The 12,946-nt window shown below is 38.2% G+C and overlaps 1 protein-coding gene across 1 annotated transcript in view; it reads right to left on the bottom strand.

The window, feature by feature from the left end:
* cpamd8 (C3 and PZP-like, alpha-2-macroglobulin domain containing 8) overlaps positions 1-12,423 on the bottom strand; it is a 53,723-nt gene extending 41,300 nt beyond the window's left edge. The window contains exons 1-10 of the mRNA XM_015376188.1: positions 11,975-12,423; positions 6,720-6,871; positions 6,483-6,505; positions 5,856-6,021; positions 4,585-4,637; positions 4,150-4,167; positions 3,703-3,757; positions 3,128-3,241; positions 1,084-1,168; positions 158-266 (exon numbers count right to left, since the gene is read on the bottom strand). Of these exons, the coding sequence (XP_015231674.1) occupies positions 158-266; positions 1,084-1,168; positions 3,128-3,241; positions 3,703-3,757; positions 4,150-4,167; positions 4,585-4,637; positions 5,856-6,021; positions 6,483-6,505; positions 6,720-6,871; positions 11,975-12,060 (861 nt within the window). The 5' untranslated portion in view covers positions 12,061-12,423. The remainder of the gene's footprint in view (positions 1-157; positions 267-1,083; positions 1,169-3,127; positions 3,242-3,702; positions 3,758-4,149; positions 4,168-4,584; positions 4,638-5,855; positions 6,022-6,482; positions 6,506-6,719; positions 6,872-11,974) is intronic.
* Between the last annotated feature and the right edge of the window lie 523 nt (positions 12,424-12,946).

The raw sequence follows: 12,946 nt of genomic DNA, 5'->3' as shown, positions 1-12,946 counted from the left end.
TATATATATATATATATATATATATATATATATAGAAAGAGAGAGAAAATTGTAATAAAACAAAAATTATAAGGAATGAAAAAAAACTTGTTTATAAATAATTATTACATCTTGTTTGTTATAAGAAAAACACTCCACAGCTGCTCATAAAGCTGACCTCCATTGTTTTAATTACAGGTTGGCCCATCTCATGACGGTAGTATCCAACTCCATTTACAGTCATATTTACTGTCAACTTTCCTGTTACCGGTTTTCCGAAGGTGTATCTGTTTAAAAGTGACATGTCAGAGGTTAACATATAACATGAATTAGTCCATCATAATCAGAGCAAGTCATACATATCCACTCAATAAAATACAACAATATTGAAACATTTTTTAGCAGCTTTATTCCTGAACAGATGAAAACTTTAACATCTTTAGTTATGTTATGATGAATTTACATTATTACCATCACAGCATTGAAAATTAGAATATTAAATCCGACCTCAAAAAATAATAATTTGGTTTATTTTCGTTAGACTAAGAAACTGGAGCATATCATCCCAGTTCTAAAGTTGGTACAATGGATCCCTGTATATCAGAGAATGGACTTTGAAATTATTTTCTTATTCTATAAATCACAGAACAGCTTAGCACCAAAATATGTCATAGATATGTTGTCAGTGTATCAACCGCCCAGATCTCTCAGGTCTTCTGGCTCAAGCCTACCATGCATACCTAAAACAAGAATCAAACATGTACCATAGGCTTTCATTTTTTATTCTTCACTAATCTGTAACAAACTTCTAGAAACTGTAACTCGAATTGCAGTGTGCAATAAAAACAATGTGTTATCATTGTGACTAACCCAAATAATGGACAGTTAGCATCAGTAAGTATTTATATCCCTTGAGTTTCTGTTTTAAAATTTTGTCAAATATGCACACAAACGGTCAAGTACTATTTTTCCTCCAATTACCAACGATTGGCCAATCTTTGCTGGTCTATCACATAAAAAGCAAAATAAAATAAATTGACAATTGTAGTTTGGTTAAGAATACTTAAATCAGGTTCAAATAAAATAACGCTAAATGTAACATACCTGGCTGTGACACTTGCCTGCTCGCATGAGCTGAGATCACGAATGTAAGGAGGTGGAACTATAACCAGTTCAAATTTTGGCATCACTGTGAGAGAAAAAAGAAAAAAATTTCCTTTCTGCTGTCTTGTGCAATTTATTTTCTACATACTGAACCGTGCTGGGGTGATAAAAAAAAACATGTTCACATTGTGCTAGCAGTAGGGTCTGCTAGGAGGATGTAAACTTAAAAAAATTTAGCTTCTTAGCTTTGATAGAGCCAATATGCATGCAAATAAGGCCTTTAGCAACAACAAAATCTACACCATCTATTCTACAAAATAATAATAATAAAAAACTTCAAAGAGTTTAAAGGTATAGAGAACAATCTTTTATTTCAGGGTGGATCATCTAAATAAGTGGTCCTCCCAATTGTCAGTCATTCTGGTGAAATATTTACGTGAGGCCGTCCTACATGCTCGTCCCCAGTTAGCTTTATTTTTCTGCGCATGCGCACTTTCCGGCATAAATCTGTGGTGAGCTAGACAGTTGTTGAAGCTCATCTTTCTCACCGTGGTTCTTTGAGAATCGCAGAGGGTCGTAATAGAAAAAGTGTCTATGAAATGTATAAGAAGAAAATAAAGGCCTCAGAAGAGGCAGATATATCCCAGAATGCTTTGCGTTGAGAGCTGTCCTCACAAAGCATTTTAGGATTTGTTGTCACAGTGGCCCGCTGTCACTATTGATGGATTTAGGGCAGAGGTCGGCATGCGGCTTTTTAGCGCCCCCCTAGCGGCTCCCTATTTAAATTAATTTGCTTTATTTTGCGCAGAAGATCAGACAGACATTCATTATGCTTTCCAATGCTGTTAACATTTGTATAATAAATACATTTAAACAATATATGTAAACATTTATTTAAACGAAAATTTGCGTCATAGCCATAGAGATCAGTGGTCAAAGCCTGCAACACATGTGTCAGCGTGGCGTGGTGCCAGGCAAAGAAGGCGGTGGGTGTGTCTTGGGCCATGGATCCCAAAGGGGAAAAAAAGAAAGATAACCGATGAGAACAGGGGATTCCAAGAAGAATAGACCAAATCATTGACTTTCATTATCAATGCGGAAGCATTTCCTGCATTTTTGATTTGTCACGAGAATTTTTCAAATAATAAAAATAGTAATTTGGAAAGGCATTTCCAGTTCTGCGATTGTAGAACTTCTGGATAAATTAGAGGAGAGCAAAGATAGATTTAAGAAATGGATTGCATCTCCAAACTCCAATACCGCTGCTAGTTTTGTTTCAAGCATGAAAAAAAACGTCAACAGATCAAACAGGTAGCGCTCTGGTGGATGTAAATTTTTTTCACTTTTTACCTCCACAATCCTCAAAATAAAAATAACGGGTTAGAGAACACAGCTCTGATGGATGTCAGTTTCTGCTTGGTTCCTTATGACTCATTCAACTCCTTCCAACAGAAACACGTCCACCATAGAAAGATTCCTTTATCGTGTTTATATAATTTCATCAATGCAACAAAACCTAAACTGTGCGGTGAAGGGCGGTGAAGCACTGCATGGTGAATTTCACATGGTGAGAGCGTTCACTGCTCCTTCCTCACCTCATGCTACTATGTGACATTTGCTCCAGATAAAATTCAATCATGAATGCTTATTATATATTTAAGCCCACGTAGTCCTTTTTTAAAGTGGGCTTATACACTTAGAGCCCGTGCTGCCAAATGAGGCTTATATAAAACTTTTAAATTTTTGTGGCCTCAGACAGATTTGTTTTTTGTTTTTTAGGTCCAATATGGCTTTTTGAGCAGTTTGGGTTGCCGATCCCTGATTTAGGGGTAAGGGCGGACGTTCGGACACAGTAAGCCTGTATGAGCAATGAGAACAGAAACTTTTAAACAGAGCGTGCATGAGCAGAAGTGGGCTGGTGCATGCTCTCGCTCTTCCCAAAGATCAGTATGATTAAGAACCAGCTGTTTTATGACTTTAAAGAATAGACAGGGGTTTATGAATGGGTGTAGCTATGAATGCATTATTAGATGGATAGACTCACCATATTTCTGCACTTCAAATGACTTGTTGTAGGTTTGGCCCTGCACTTCCACAAAGACCAACCACTCTCCAAACACAGGCTGGTCAGATAGAGGGAAACTCATGTTCACGATGCCTGTAATGGGGGGAAACAATGACTGAATGAATGAAAAGGAATTTATTTCAGATAATTTGATAAATAATAATAAATTGATTAATTAATTAATTAATAAAATAAGAAAATACTTCAAACAAGCGAACAACCAAATCCACACAAAAAGAGGTTGGTTAACATTAAATTAAATTAAAATTCCAAATAAATTAATTTCTACATAAATAGAAACGCAATTTTCCAATAAATAAACTTGACAGTATATATAGCCAAAGAATTAACACTGATTTATGTAAATTGTCTGAAAAGGGGTATGAAGAAGTAAAACATATTTGTCATACTTCTTCTCCCTCTGATTGCACTTAAAGTAACTTAAAGAAACCTTTCTGTTAAACTTATGTTTTATATACAATATTCACAAAAATACTTATATGCAAAACTTCCAAAAATTATTGGTTTACTATTTTGCAGGAAGTGTGGCTTACCACAGCAGAGAGATTTAAGACCCTTCCATTGGATCATCCTAGATCCTCTTGGATCCTGAAAGAGTCAGTTGAGATACATGTGGGTCTAAGATTTAATGTGCAGTGGCATATGTCATACAATTTTATCACAGAAAGATTGAGAGAAACTACAACTATAGAGATGGATAAAAAAAAACTTTTAGAAAATTTTTTAAACAAATATCTTCCCAAACAAAGGCCCAGTGTTCTTGTTTCTAACTTTTCAGAAGAGAAGAGAAGTTCCTAAATGTTCCTTTCATGTTGTTTATCCTTTTCCTGTTTCAAAGAGCACCCTGTTATCTAGGTGAGCTCCCTTCTGCTATTTCAACTCTTTCATCTTAAATCAAGTTGGAAACTGAAAATTGCCACTGTCCCCTTCTAAGCACAGCTCTACCAACTCTGGGTGGTCCTGTAGCTCTTTCTACTCACCAAAATATATGCTTCAACCTGAAAAAAAAGAAAAGAAAAAGAAATTAAAAACACATTCTTTGAAAATGTGTTTAAAAAATGGAAGAAAAAACAAGCTATTTGCAAGTAGGTATGCTGTATCCCACGTCCTCATCCCCATGCTTTATTTTACTTGGCATTTATTTATCTGTAGAAGTAGGTCCTGCCTAGTAACTGAGACACTTTCACAGCCGCAAACATCAATAAACTCAGTGTCAACAACGTAACACAAAGTACATAATGCATCCACTGCAAACATTCCACATAAAATGATTCTTACTTGACCTCTGAAAATAGGTGACTGTTCATTTCAATGCACACAGACCAAATCATGTCTCTCATCTTTACTTACAAGGGCAAAAAAAGTCTAATAGAGTCAGCAGTTTTGAATTTGATTAGGCTTAAATAGACCATTACCTTTTCATTTATGGGTCTCATATCAGGCGTCACAGTGTAGACATTAATTAGCACTGAAAACAAAACAAAAACTGTAAAAACATTTTCCCATCCAAAATAGCAATATGTGACATTTCACTAGGAATGCTTAACAATGTTACAGGCAGCTAATATTAAGGTGTAATACACTCTCACATCATCAATTATAATTATCCTAACACCAAGAAAACACGATTAATGCCTCTCTAGTTTTATTCTCTATGATCCAGAATCTATGAAACAAAGCAAATGTACTCATAACTCTTCAAATTTTCTCAGCTTGAAAGGCAGAATGAAAGTGCTACACGGATTGCGCTGATCTGGCTTTAAGTTTAGGTTTGTTTTCCTGCCAGAGGGTGAAACATAGCTTCAGTGTTTGTTCTTCGGCAGCAACCAGAAAGTTTTCTACCAAGACTGGCCCAAAAATTCAGATCAGTTTTTGTGTGAATTCTAATGAAAACCTTTCCCGTAGCATCATGTTGCCCTACCATGCTTCACCATAGGGATTTTGTGTTAACTGTGAAGCATATTAATATTTCTATGTGGCATTATTTTACTATAGCCAAGAAGGGACATTTTAGTCTGATCTAACCACTCAATCTTTTTTTTTTTTGTTTCAAAAATGCAAGTAGGACTTCCTATCACTAGCTTGATTCATTTCAATAATAGTTTTTCTCTTGCCACTCCTCCATAGAATCTAGATTATGGGGAGATTATGGTTATTATTGCATCAAAGGCTTGTGTTAATAATTACTTTACATACAGGTAGATGGCTAAATGTTTGAAGGTTTGTAGTTGTGCCACATCCTTTCTATTTTCAAATGAAGAATTGAATAACAATCCATTAGATGTTTATAGCTTAGATTATTGATATTTTTCTGTCATACATTTTCTCTGAAAAACTTATGAGGGCTTAAATATAAATATATTTTTACTAAGATTAAATGACACCCAGGAGCACTTATTCTACTAGTTATGTGTCTCTTGGAAGCAGCTGGATAATATTTAGGGTAACAGAGTATAAAGGACTTAATTCAGATCAGCATCACCCTACTCAGGTTTCCTCCTCAAAAAGTGGGAAACCTTTCTGTCATAAGTAAAAGACAAAAAAAAAGTTTTTCATTGTAACAAGGCAAACTGTAAAGAGCTTCAAGGTATATAAATAATAAAGCAAAGTGCTCAAAGGGCACTTATGTGCTCTACATTTCTGAGCAATTTTAACTAATTAACTACCAGCGGCTTTACAAGGGAACCTTTATGCTTGGGTTTGTAGATGGGTTTGTCGGTCTGGATGAAGACGGCTGAACCCTTGCTCTCCAAGGTGATGGTGGTATAGTTATGGAAAATGTAGCCTCTCTCTGTGAGCTGACGGTTTCCCCAGACCGTCAGAAGAGCCTGCCCTCTCAGCCCAGATGGAACCTAATGGAGTGAAGACGAAAGTTTAAAAGTAAAGTCCATGTAGATCAAATCCAAATAAGAAAAAATAGTTAAATATCTCTAAAACCTTGACTCAAGTATATAAAGCATTATATAATCTAAAGTTTTTCTGTTTATTTTAATGTATTTATTGACTGTTGAAAGAACAGAGGAAACAGATGAACACTGAGGTGTGTTAAAAGATTAAAGTTAGGCTGTTAAACAAATGAGAATCAGAGATGAAGTCCCAGTGGGGTAGATAGAATCCTGCCTTCAAGAGCAGCGGAACAAACATATACGTCAACAGCTGTTGCATATTACAAAGGGGCTGTTACCTTATTGTCAATGAATGAGCAGGCACAGATGTTGCGCTACAAATTATGCAAGTGTTGATGTGCATGCTGCCTTAGGAATGCATACAACCAGGGCAACAGTTCAGCTGGCTCACACATTGCTGTACTCACCTTCAATTTGATGGTGCCTTTATCTGTAAAAGGAGCAGAAGTGGAGAAAATTCAAAGTCAACTAGAGTTTGTTAACATTGTGTTACTTGTACATTTAAGTAATGTATTCATCAGGTATGAGAGCTGCAGTCATATGGTTGATTTTCCCTACAGGGATTTTGCTTTTGTTAGAATGAGATCCAGCAACACACAAAAATCTACAGGTTTTCCCTTAAATCTTAGAGATTTTGTCCTCACCATAAACTGAGCTGTGGCTGTGGGCGACTGTTTGTCCTTTCACCGACAGCTGCACCTGGACGCGGGTTTCTGCCTTTGCATTAAAGATGGTGACGCTCACACTCTCTTCCACTCCAGCTCGGAAAACAGAGGGGGCGGTAACCAGGTAACCCCTGACAGAAAAAAAGATGAGAAAGAAGATTTAGAAAAGAATATTGGAACAGATGGAAAGAAATAATAGCAGGAGGCAAGGGTTATATCAGGGGCCAAATTTTAAACAGAAATGACCAGCGAAGAAAATACGAGAATCACATGCAGCTAAACGCTGACATAAGTCATCCACTCTAAAATTTAATCTGTGATTAAAATAACCCGCCTGTAGGTATCAAACTGTCATGATCGCTGACCTGATTGTTCAGTTTACTTACCTGCCTAAGTCTCCCCGGTTACTAATGGTCATTCATCTTATCCACCTGCTCCTGCTGCTTTTTATATGGCTCAGCACAGCTATGAGGGCCAGAGTTTTTAGTTGGAGATCATGGCTGATTTCCAGGGTCATATTTTCATTCTTGGAAGCCAGTTGTTAGAGAGGGTTGTTAGTGTTTGTCTTGTTGTTTCCTGATTGTGCCTTGCTCCTGTGTTGGCTCGGTGGACGGAGCTAGTTTAAAGTTCCATAGTTTTCCTGATGTCATGTCCAGTTCTGCCTCTCAACAACTGAGCATGCCTGCTTGGATCTGAATGTTTCTGCCTGAACTCGCTGTTGGACTTGTGGAACCCTTAACCTGCCTGAACGCTCTGTCAGTTCATGGGACCCATGCTTCACTCGGTGAGGATGGACTGAACTGTTAAACCAGGTAAGTGACTCACCTGGATAATAATCTTCCATCAGATTACCGTGGTCACTTATCTGTTTTTCTCCCCCTAAACTAGAGGGCTTGTGAGGGGTGGTGCCCTGCCTCCCCCCAGTTGTTGCTGCAGATCCACAGCTCCGCATTCCGTTTGTACACTTTTTGTTTGTTTTTTTTTTTTATTTAATGTTTTTAACTTTCTCACTGTCTGTCTTGCCTTGGATATTAGGTTCTACATTCTTAGGCTAATTACACAAACATAAACGTGGACATAGATATAACAAACTTATTCTGCAAACTAAGCCCATCGAATGTAATCAATAAAATTGATTAATGCAGGTATAGGACTGTCCTACATAAATTGGATTTCCCCAGAACACAATCAATAAAAGCTTTGGCACACCTAAATATTCCCTACTTTTGAAAGAAATTGAAGCAAATTAGAGAACACGTGAAGAAATATCAGTTTAAAAAATCTTAAGATGATCTGTATCATAACATCATGTAGCAATGACCTGACAATAGAACTTACATGTATTTTTCCTCTCCATTATGCCTTGTAAAGCCTTAGCAATGAGTGGCGATCAAGAAAATGTTGAGGGTAAAGTGTTTTCAATTAGTGAAGAACTAAACAAAAATGGCTAGCAGACAATATTTTGCTCAATTTACCCCAAAATTGAGACATTTGGTTTAAATTGTTGATATTTAGTGAAACCAGAAGAAGAGTAGAAAAAGTGGGTTATTCAACTTGCTGGACGTAAGATCCTTGCCTGGAATCTTTAAAAAAAAAGAAACAAGAAGAAATATTCAAATGATGAATAAATTAAAAAAGAAAAGGGAATTCCAGGAATTTATGGCGTAACCAAAGGGTCAAAATTAGGAATACTGTTGGACGGCCAGATGCTGCTTGTTTTTTTTTCCTGAAGGTCAGCTAATATGACAAATTGATTCCAGAAACCAATGGGCAGGCAAAGTTTTAGTTTTTCCTCCAAATCAAGCTACATATTGTCCTTAAATCCCTTAAAAGTCATTTAAAAACAAAGTTGTAAAATATGTATTAGCAGCTCCCTCCGCATTTGTTTGCACCTCTGGTAACACACTTTGAAAAGCCTGAAAACAAAATAATGTTTTACTGATGTAGCTCAATCTTACTCTTACAAAAACATTTGAAAAAACCCATATTTGTTGCAGGGAAAGAAGAGAAATTGAAAATTATACTAATATAACTTTTAACTTAATTCTGCCCCACTTTTCCAAATTATACTTCTCTTTATACATTGATCAGTCTTTGAAACAATAATCCATGACATGTTTCCCTAATGTATAAATACTATGCAACATAAAGTATTGTCCAAGTAAAGACGATATGAGTCGCTCTTCATAAATCAGAAACTTACAAACTCAAAGCAGTAATTAAAACAGCTCAGCCCAGTGAGAGGAATGGTAAGGAAAGCAAAACAAATTTGAGGCCTCATAGCTTAATTTAATGTGGCATCTTGGGTCACAGAGCCTCAATAGCAATCATTTATGTTGAGGTTTTTATACATGGCTTAAACAAGGCATCCTATATTTGTGCAAAATTATTACAGGGGAAAAGAATAACAGTGATTCTGTCATCATTATGGCCACTGTTAGTTGATGGGATATATGAGACAGAAAAAAAACATGTTATTCTCAAAGTTGATGTGTTTTAAAGAGAAAATGTAAATAATAGAAAGGTTTTTAGCAAGTTGAAAATGTTAAATGAGAGCACAGCAAATGAATGAGAGCGTAGCTAAAGCTCTGGCTTTCATGAGGTGATTCTGGTATGCAGAATCTGCATCTATCAAAAATGACATTTAAAGAACCATGCTGAAGTGATAACAGTCCAGGGCTTGCCAAAGCTTACTGGCAAGCCCAGGACACACCACCACCCCATCTACCCCCACACCCATCTATACACTGACCAACACACCCATCCACCCTCCCATCCATCAATCCATCCATACATCCACCCACTCACCCACACACCCATTCATCCATCTATCCATCCACCCCCACACACACCTATTCACCCTCCTTCCCACCCATCTATACACTGATCAACAAACCCATCCATATATCCACCCACCCATCCATCCATACACCCACCCAACTATCCATCCATCCATCCACCCACACATCCATCCATCTACACACCCATCCATCCACCACCCACACCCATTCATCCATCCATCCACTCAGCCACAAACGCTCCATCAACCCACCCATCTATAGACCCACCAATCCATCCAACCATCCACACATCCATCATCCAGTATATCCATCCAGACAGCCACACACCATCCATACACCCACACACCCATCCATCTAGACCTCAACCCATCCATCCATCCATCCATCCATCCATCCATCCATCCATCCATCCATACACCCACCATCCATCCGTTCATCCACCCTGCTTATCCATCACCGTCACATTGGGGCCGGTGCATATCTCCAGAAATCTATGGCTGAAAGGCTGGGTACATCCTGGACAGGTTGCCAGTCTGTTGCAGGCCAAAGCAATCATACAGACAAATACCAAATTGATTCTGGTTATTTAACAATGTCAAAAATTAGCCATTGCTTCCTTCCAGTAGTGAAGAAAACTAGCTTGTTTTTTGAATTTTTTTTTTCCTGCAAGTTTGGGTTAGACCACACAATGAGCTGCAGTTTATTGCCTAGGGAGCTGCATACCTGCAAAATAAGGTTTTCATGTTGAACCCTTTTCAAAAGAATCAGTAACTGAAATGTGAGCATTAGAATTGGATTAAGGAGCAATGAAAGAAGTTTGATTTGTTTAATGAGGTTTTTTTTTTTTTTTACATCACATGAATGGAGTATTGGAGCAAGCACAGGGCAATGATCAGGATGTAGGAAAAGAAGAGAAGCCAGAGGTGACAGTGTGATCCTTAGGGTCTTCTTGTAGACTATGTGTGCCTTGTCATGGAACTGGTATTCCCTTATGGCTGTAGTCTCTTTCAGTAAAACATTGCTGCCCTGTCAAAAGGCAACAATGGCTCAGGACTGGCTTTAGAAACATAAGAACGATTTGAGCTGTTGAGTTGGTTACCAAGAGCTCTATAGGAGGTGCTGTACAAAACAAAATAGGTTATATCCCATGGAGGTCCTGTCCCAATTCACAGGTAAGGTACTAAACAATCTTCTGCTAACATGTTTAAGGGGGAGTGGCGACCTAGTGGTTAGGGCATTGTGCTAGGAATCTCTCTTCTGAGTTCAAGCCCCACTCCCACAGACTGCCACTCTGGGTCCCTGAGCAAAGGCCCTTAACCCTACACTGCTCCCCGTGCGCCACACAATGGCAGCCCACTGCTCCCCAAGGGGATGGGTTAAATGCAGAGAGTTCTTTTTGTTGCTCTGTACTTGTGAAATATGTAATGACAATAAAAGCTGGGGGGAAAAAATCTTGATGCCATAACCAGGCACACCTTCGGGGATCTAGTGGAGTTCATCCCACGTCAGCGTTCTCTTGGCAGAAAATACTTAACTGTATGTTTAAATATCTTGAACCATGTAGATCAGCTTCAGAACACATATTCCAACTTTTCTTTCATTAAACACCATCAGTGAAGATTACACAGTCCATGGTTGAGTAAAGCCTTAAGCCCAACTGCATGCATGAAAGAAGGATCAGGTGGTTGGTATTACAGCACTGCAGCATTAGAGCCAGAGGCAACTGAAGTCCCAGTGCAAAAGCCATGAGAAAATCCCTGGGAAAAAAAGACCTCAGGAGAAGGGGGATAATGCGTGGAAATTGACTGCATGCGTTTGATCTTAGGAGACTTTAACTTGCTCTGAGATGAGCATGGATCAGGTGGTACTTATTTCAATCACATGGTTGGTGTTTATCAAGTTCTCCTCACCCAGCTGTTCTCCCTTAGGGGGCTTAGTTATTGTTTAGCATACAAGAGAGAGCATCTTAGATAAGGTCTCAGAAATGTTTCTTTTGTTTCATGCGCAAACTTCCTCTAGAATTTGGTACCTGACAACCAAAGCCGCCTTTGACCTGTCATGACTCCTTATAACCCCTTATTAATAACACTACAACCCTCTGGAGCAGCTGTCTGAGGACATCACTGTGCCTGGGTCTAAGAGGCTACTGACAAGCACAGGAATCTATTTATATTTATCATTCTCACAGCACATATTTTGAGTCCCGTTGCAGCGCAACATCAGCAGTGCAGGATCTCAAACTATCACTCTGACTTCTCACAGGGCAAAACAGTGATTAAGGACGAAAACAAACACGCCGGGAAGATAATCACATTTTAAGCTCCAGCAGAAGTCTATAGCTGCAATAAAAAAATCTCACACGCTTAAAAAAAACCTGGCAGATTTAATCAAACTTATGAGAACAGGGCTATGCGCTTATCTCAGGATACTTACTGTCGTTCCTGCGCACAGCTTCTGCACACGCTGCAGATCAACAAGGTCCACAAAAGACTCAAAGCGCTCCAAAACACACGCAACATTTTTTTCTGGCTTCAGCAACCGATTCAAACTTCTAGATATCGTCTCTTCCTCTTGATGAAGTTTACTTCTTTAATCCGATTTAAAAAAAAAATAAAGAAATAAAAAAGTGGAACTGGACTCTTAATAGATTCCTCTCCGTCTACCGATCCATTTGAATAATAGGTGCGCACAGTTGTGAATGTATCCCTCTTTAAAAAATCGAGATCCAAGCATTTTTTTATTTTTCTATTTTCTGGTCTTCCTGCTCTCCGCAGCCCAGATAAGCTTCACCACCAGTCCTCTCCCATGTGCCTTCACCCGCCCCGGTTCCGTTTTCTCATATTTCAACATTAACATTTGTTAGTGTCCTCCCACTCGGGTCCACTTGAATACATATGGGGAGGAGAGGGGTGGGTAACCTTTAAAACAAACTGCTGCTTCTTGGGTCGTTCCCTCTGATTTCACATGTTTTCCGTCAAGAAGCGGTCTGAAGAGAGCAGCGCTTCTTTCAGGATACTGCGTCCTCTGCTCTGCTCTCTCCTCTTCCCAGGACAGTGAGACTCCAATAACGCCAGCTGTAAATTACAATATAGGCTACTTCTTCTTTTTTCACAAAAAATTACATATTCAATAATAAGGAAGATAAAAAATAAGTTAAAAGATTTTTAGATTGTATTTCAGTATATGAGAAAAAAGTCCGAATTCTCTCAGAATTCTGACTTTTTTTTTTTTTTTTTAGAATTCTGACTTTAATCTCAGAATTCCGACTTCAATTTTAGAATTCCAACTTTAATCTCAGAATTCTGACTTTTTTTCTCAGAATTCCGACTTTAATCTTAGAATTCCAACTTTAATCTCAGAATTCTGACTTTTTTCTCAGAATTCTGACTTTAATCTCAGAATTCC

The sequence above is a fragment of the Cyprinodon variegatus genome, unplaced genomic scaffold (genome assembly GCF_000732505.1).
Source record: "Cyprinodon variegatus isolate N-32 unplaced genomic scaffold, C_variegatus-1.0 Scaffold131, whole genome shotgun sequence".
Taxonomy (NCBI): Eukaryota; Metazoa; Chordata; class Actinopteri; order Cyprinodontiformes; family Cyprinodontidae; genus Cyprinodon; species Cyprinodon variegatus.
Note: the sequence above shows the minus strand (reverse complement) of the source record. Positions and strands in the feature narration are given on the sequence as shown.